At 49.1% G+C, this 6,979-nt stretch overlaps 2 protein-coding genes across 2 annotated transcripts; both read right to left on the reverse strand.

Annotated features, from left to right (window-relative positions):
- Positions 1 to 1,036: 1,036 nt before the first annotated feature.
- On the reverse strand, positions 1,037 to 1,426 carry DEU56DRAFT_740439 (uncharacterized protein; the record flags this gene model as incomplete). The annotated part of the gene is made up of 1 exon (XM_041348810.1): positions 1,037 to 1,426. A coding segment is annotated over one exon (390 nt), but the record flags the coding sequence as incomplete, so codon positions are not given.
- Positions 1,427 to 1,791: 365 nt separating this feature from the next.
- DEU56DRAFT_460595 (uncharacterized protein) lies at positions 1,792 to 2,963 on the reverse strand. The gene is made up of 4 exons (XM_041346336.1): positions 2,227 to 2,963; positions 2,115 to 2,173; positions 1,893 to 2,063; positions 1,792 to 1,838 (listed from the first exon to the last, which is right to left on the reverse strand). The coding sequence occupies exons 1-3, from the start codon at positions 2,743 to 2,745 to the stop codon at positions 2,057 to 2,059; spliced, it is 585 nt and encodes a 194-aa protein (XP_041206396.1). The 5' UTR covers positions 2,746 to 2,963; the 3' UTR covers positions 1,792 to 1,838; positions 1,893 to 2,056.
- Between the last annotated feature and the right edge of the window lie 4,016 nt (positions 2,964 to 6,979).

The following is a 6,979-nucleotide window of genomic DNA, read 5'->3' on the forward strand; positions in this document are numbered from 1 at the left end:
AGTTTTCTCAACATGCATCAATTTTAAAATAAATCCGTTTATTGTCATTTCAGAGAGAATATTTCGTCAAAAGCCATATATAACAACTATGAACTTCGGCGCTTTGTTCGTGAGGAATCTGTCGACATTCCTATTATTTTGGAGGCAGACATCGAAGATCGAAGTAAGGGTGACGGGCTATCGAAAGGCATCGCCCTTCTTCAGCTGGTCTGGTTCATTATCCAACTCTTCGACCGTTTCGCCAAGAACATTCCGACAACATTGCCTGAAATCGACACTCTGGCTATAGCTGTTCTGTCGGACTTGCATCGCATATGGCTTGTGGTGGAAGAAGCCTAAGGATGTAGGACGTCCTTATGCTGGTCATTGGAAGGCGACAGAATCGCCAACTGGCTTAACCAATGAGTATGTCATCAATATTCTTGCCTGAAATTATTCTGATTCGTCTGCATTCTAGCAAGGCAGAACCCTCCTCTGGACTTGTCTCCGATAATCTTCACGGTCTTATGGGCTGTCGGGTCTTAATTTCCGAAGAGGCAGCTCGATCTCGTCGTGTTCCATCTGTTGGTGGCTATCATGATGGCGAGCCCCGCATTGTGATCACACTTCTCATCGGATGTTCCTGTGGGATCCTGTTTGGAGGGTTACTTTATCTTGACTGGCATTACACATCTCCATTCGCGGTGGGTTGGCGCATGTATATGGTTATGATGTCATGTATGCCAGTCATCTTTCTTCTTGCTGTGGGGTATGGCTTGTGGCTGGGTGAACATAGTTTCGGTCGTAGGTTGCTGTTCGGCCTTGGGGGAGTCAGCTTCCGAGTATATCTTTTTCTACGGGTCATGGTAATTTTGTTCATCATGCTTAACTTTATGGTGGATGTTTGGTTACAGTTCGACTTCCCGAGATGCCGCGCGGATTTTCAATGTCCGATTGCTGTTTGGTTTCAGTAATATTGTTTCTTCGTGTATATCCCTAGTTATATTCTACAAGCGAACCGCTCGCCTGCGGACGGACGGACTTTGCGTTCACTTTACTACAATAGTAACGAAGCATAAATAACATTCGCAGTCTCTCTCTCCTCATTTGCCTCTGACCACAACGTCCGAATATCCCGTCGATGTCGTACTCTCGACAGCGCGGTGTATAATTGACCGTGCGCAAAGCCATCTGTCCGTACGTCGACAACGGCGCGTTGCAGCGTGAGACCTTGTGACCCATTGAAAGTGGTTGCGTATGCAGGACGGAGTGGAAATTGTTTGCGATTCACAGTCCAACTCGATCGAGCAGGATTGAATGAGAAAGTGATGCGAGGCAGACAGTGAATCTCGCCCGTCGCTGGAATCTGCACTTCGACAAAGCGGTTGTGCAGCGCAGTGATTCGCACGCGCACATTTCGTACCAATCCTTTGTCCACCGACATGTTGCGTTGCACTGCGCATATCGCGTGAAGCAGCGGCACGTAGTCTCCCACTTCGATTTGACTTGCCTCGTCAAATATCACGGTTTGTACCGGGACAAGACGAGTAATAGTATTGATATTGGGATTGGACAGCGTGCTCAACGTGCAAAGTATGACTCTTGTGTCAAGCAAAAGTCGACTGATTTCGACGACCGAGCCACCAAATTGGTCGGATCATATAAAACAATGTTCCAGTCTCTCCTAGAGGTCTTCGTGCCTGCAATATGAAAACAAAACTCAGTGTGACGGAGGTGTAAGGAAGGCGCGACATACCAGTCATAATGGAAGTCCTTGGATACAAGAAGCTTGAAATCACGGGAGCCAACCTTGTCAAGATTGTCCGCTTATCTCTAACCATCGTTTCGATTTGGATGACCTGTAAGTGTGAACGTTCAGAGTTGGTGGCATACCGTCTCATAAATTCACATACTTGGTCGCTATATCTAGACTTCATGATACGGGTACTGAAGCAAGTGCACTCGAGGTTGACATCACCCTTCTTGTGGTTGAAGTCTGCTTTGACATGGTTGACGACTTTTGTTGGCTTCATAGAATCCAAAATTTCAGCGTCGCGAGAGATCTTTGCCAGGGTGCTCAGATGCTACATTATGGATTAGAGGGCGGCGTCCATAACGTGATGAAGATTACATACAACATCTGGCATTGTGTCTGTGGCGATTCGAGATAGGGCAGCATATCTAAGCGTAATGCCTGGAAATACATATTTAGTGTATTACTCTGAGATTGCGCGAGTGATTGCCTACCATTTCAATAAAACCTGTGGTAGGCATGATGGGCTCGCCTTGGATCACATGTTGAGCCAGGTAAGGGTGCGTCTGCGAGTTGATACAAAGCGGAGAGTAATTCAACGGCCCGTTGCGAGGCTGACGAATTCTCTGCCTAGAAGAAGAATTTGGGTACAGGAAGAGCTTCTTGTGGGAAAAGGGGTAGGCGGGTAGTTTTGGGACGTCTGCTGCGGTGCATCCATTGAGAACATTGAAGTCGATGCAGCAATGTCCAGCAACCGCCAGCTTCCCCAATGCTTCGAGAAAAGAAACCACTTCCCCTTGATTGCCCTTAGGTCTCCGCAGAGGACAGACGACGGTGGCTGTCTCGCCCCCGAGAGTGACCAGATAACCGGCGAGAGCTGGGTGAGGTCCTATTTCCAAAAAGCTCGGAGTACCGATGTCGTGAATCATACGCTGGATTGATCCTGTGAACTGCGCTGGGCCACGCGTGGTGGACCAGTAATATTCTGCGCTGAATCGGTCGTGTTTCAGCATACCGCGTTCGGTGGAATATGTTGGGATTTTAGGAGGCTGCGAGGCATAGCGATCGAATACTTATGTCTGCCACTAGGCGCATAAACTCGTCACGACAAGCGTCCATTAGTCTGGAATGCACAGGGATGGTGGTATTTAAGCCATATGGTTGATCGGTGACTTGTACTAGCAGTATCTGCAAGCACTGATGCGGACGTTTGATCCCTTTAAGATATGAGCCGACTTATCTAACACGTGTCATGAATAACTGAGGGAAGACGAACACAGAATATATATGCAAGGTATACACTGGTATACATCGAATAAAATCGAATAAATGAAATGAATGGTAATACTCGAAGCAAACACTGATCGGACATTGAAAATCCGTGCGGCATCTCGGGAAGTCGAACTGTAACCAAACATCCACCATATAACTTATTCTTATCACCAGTGCCTCCTGGTGTATACGATACGGTAACTTGGACCGAGTTTATTCCGCACTTCTAGTATCATCGCATCACTGTAACGGAACATGTTCTTAGGCGGCGCCCGCCGCTGACTCGTCTAGAGTCTAGAAGACGTGAGACTTGGGACAATGCGTACGATGGGAGATGGAATTGGAGGCACAATGACTCTAACTCTACAATACCACATCTCATAGCAGCACCAGATGGTCCTGTCATAATTGCAGCTAATCGCTAATTCGTTTATGAACAAGAGCTGCTCATGAAAATGAATGAGCCACCGGTTCTTGAAGCGGCAGCGAAGAGTGCGAGACGAGTATGGTGTTAAAGGAATTGTCTAGTTCATATTTGGACAGCACCCCTTAACGCCATCGCCGTCGTCATTCATCCAGTCAAGTTGTTATGACATACGCTCTATCGATCAATGCAGGGTGAAAAGAAAGTAGTAAGATTGATACGTACGTGATCCAATTTTCACCGTTCGAAACGCCAAACGCAAAGAGTCGTCGCTGGGGAGACCAAAAGGAAAGAGACAAACTGGTTCGTTTCATACCCGTCTAATGTAACCGAGGTCGTAGCGTCATCAAGTAAGTAACGAATTTTCTGGATGGGCGTCAAGACCGGAGAGAAGGCTACTGTAGGGTGAGTTCGCTAGGACAGGAGGACTGAACAACAAACTCAATATTCTCCAAAGACTCGATATACAGGTCCACATCCGGTGAATACGATGGCAGATGTGAAGCACCAGGTAATGATCGCACCAAAGCAACATGGATTCAGCGGTCCTGTATATAAAGATATACAGAAGACAGACTGACAGACAAGGTTAGCTTGGCGTGTTGTTCCGCGTGGTGCTTGTGAGCTGGGTAACTGAAGTAAACGTCTCTTCCAAAACGGTATGGACTGTATGATGCCCACGAGAACACAGTTTCGCATGGATGACACTTGCGCCAACGGTCTGTGGACACGAAGTAAGTTGGATGAGGATGTGGGTTAAAAAGTAAGAGATAAGGTACGTCGATAACCGATGCGACGCGGGTTTATATGATGAACAGCAATAAACAGACCAAACGCAGACAAACATGGAGGATCAGGAGGTGTCCAATCGACGCACGTGAAGGGGGAGTCGCATTTGGCCATCCTTTCACCACCATCATATAGTCGAACGTTGTAAAGACAAGGTCTCGCTCTGTCGTGTGCGCAATTGATAATTCCAGGATTCGAATGAACGAGTCGAGTTGGGGCTGGCGGTATCTGAGTGTGCGCAGTGAGACTAGAAGATGAGAGATGGTATTGGGGAGGTGTTTTATGTCAATGCAACAAACATTTTCTCCAATACCACATATCATTACAGCACTGGATGAACCGTGCGCCACCAACGCCGGACACCATGGGCTACATATCAAGAACGGAGAGCCATGTCATTTCTAAAGTTTCCGACATGGGACAGCTGTCCGGTTCTCCATCTGAGGAAGGACCAATTTTTCTGGATGGGAGTTTCGGTTTCTTGATACAGCAGGATGAGAGCGTTCCTGCATGGTGCCCTCCCCTCTGTAAGTCAACCGGACTACTAAAGTGACTCACCTCGGAACCAAGTTCGAAACCCACGCACGTGATAACCCTTGGTATAAGTCGCCGCACATCGATCAAAGTTGGGCCATGGCGTTGACAGGTGCCCTACTCCCGCTAGCAATCGCAGGCTTAGTAATACTCGATGAGCTATCGAAATGTCAGCGAAAATTCACGCTACCTGTGTGTAGCCGTGCAATGAGTTTCATACTGGTTTGGTGAATTTTCGCGTGATGGTCAGCGGTACGCTGATGGTGAAAGCGAGACTTAGTGTAGACTAAGTGTGAGTGATTTAGTGGAGACTAAATGATATAGATTTAGTGGAGACTAAATGCTATTTTCGCCAGTTGGGGTGGGGGTTTTGGGCCGTGGTCTGGACCGGCTTTTGCCGGGCAGCAGACAAAAACATCCGCTGAGTCGATCAGCAAACACGTGCGAAAAGAAGCAACCGGAGGATGAGACACGGGCCGAAAACCTCGAGTGTGAAGCGGTAGTTTTGGGAGGTTTTTGAGACACGACACAACCCGGAACGAGCGAGTGCTTACACACTGTCGTGGCCGAAAACCCGACCCCCAACTTACGAAGACTAGCGAGTGAGAAACGTGTGATGCAATTTGAAAATGGATGGTGAGTGCTAACGATATCTACGTTCGTATGAGTCCATTGAGGCTCTGACTAGGGAAACGCGTGAATCATGAAGAGAACCGGTGACAAAAGTGGGAATGATTGAATCTATGCGACGCCAATAGTCCATGAACGACCTTGACTTCCAACGGCCTTGAGCAGCGACGATGTCTGGTGGTGTTCCTCGAAGAAGCAATTCTGTCGCTCCCCCGATGCGGAAGCAATGGCCAGTGAGTGTATCTAACCCTGCAGACTTCCATACATCGTTGCACCTTGTAATGAACCAAGGGCGAGTGAGAGGAGCCCAACCAGTATCAGTCTCGAACGCAAAGAGAGGAGCGGAATCATCGACAGCTGAGTTCGCTGACATGTGGTGCACGAGTGCGTCGTAAGGGTTCGTTGGATCATCGATGCGCGAGATTGAGATTGTGTCACCGTCGCTGTGAGTTGTCTTGGACCACGGGATGTGTAAGGAGGCGTATTTCGCCCCATCATCTGTCACGCGATGGGTGATTGGAGACGAACGGGAGACGTGATGCGTGGGATCGAAGGAGTTGAGCGATGGTAGCACGAGCTCGCCGAGTCTGCGAGTCTGTTAGTTTACGCGTGATTAGATATGTCAAAAGGTAGCTAGTACCTGCAGCAAGACCAGAACGCGACACTGGCTGTGCAATAAACGGCTGCGTCGAACGAGTTTGAAAGATCAAGAAGGCGAAAAAGGGTGTGCATGTGTTTCAAGGTAACGGGTGGACGGCGTGGGCGTTTTGATGAGTCAGGGACCAGCTTGGTGAGGCCCTGTTTTGCTCTACGAAGGAGAGCGTGTCCGTGCCAGGGTGCCCCGTTCAACTGGTGCCAGAAATGCAACCCAGCCAACCAATTGTCGGCGGTAGTTTCAGCGACTCGGCCTGCCCAAGAAGAGATGAAAGCTGCGAGTATATGTTCTGATGCCGGTAAGCGGCGGTCTTCTGGTACGGAAATCGAGTCACAAAACTGGTGGTACCTCAATAGGCCTGCACCGTAATTTTCCCGCGTCTTGGGTTCGACGGAGACTAAGAGTACGTCTAATAAACGAGAAGCTGTGCTAAGGGGAAGGTCATGAAGAAGAGATGCATGGAAGGAGTCGGTGTGAGGCGCGGACCAGAGATGGACTCTGTCGCGTGCAAGAACGTGTGGACGATAATGGGAATGGGCGATGGTATTTGCTGGTTTCGGCTTACGAGGCTTGGGGTTCTTGTGAATGTCCATGGGCGGCGCTCCAAGTGTGGGCTGTCTCTTCAAGACCTCCCGCAATTGGACCATGGCCAACACTACATCAGCACCTGCTGACGACGACGTGAGTGCGTCAGACATGAGGCGTGATGTAGGGCACCAGCTCGTCAGGCAGCTGGAAGGAGGGGAGACGAGTGCTTGCTGGGCCTGTCTCGCCACGAGAGACAGGGTCCGCCTTGTTAGCTAGCGACTCGGTGTAAAATAAATGGTGTACCATGTTGGAGTCCATGGCGATGGCTTCCACGCGCCTAATGCATAGGTTTACCTGGAAGTTTCGGCTGCGGCCGTGTCTGAAGGCGCCGATCACGCCTTGATTGTCTGAGTAG

The sequence above is a fragment of the Suillus clintonianus genome, assembly GCF_016758775.1.
Source record: "Suillus clintonianus strain FC179 chromosome Unknown DEU56scaffold_57, whole genome shotgun sequence".
NCBI lineage: Eukaryota > Fungi > Basidiomycota > Agaricomycetes > Boletales > Suillaceae > Suillus > Suillus clintonianus.

Bases quoted from the DNA above. Each gene is read 5' to 3' on its own strand.
- DEU56DRAFT_460595 (XM_041346336.1), bottom strand. From the start codon at position 2,745: ATGCTGAAACACGACCGATTCAGCGCAGAATATTACTGGTCCACCACG. The intron at 2,174-2,226 runs GTAGGCAATCAC...ATGTATTTCCAG, and splicing joins CCACAGGTTTTATTGAAATG to GCATTACGCTTAGATATGCT.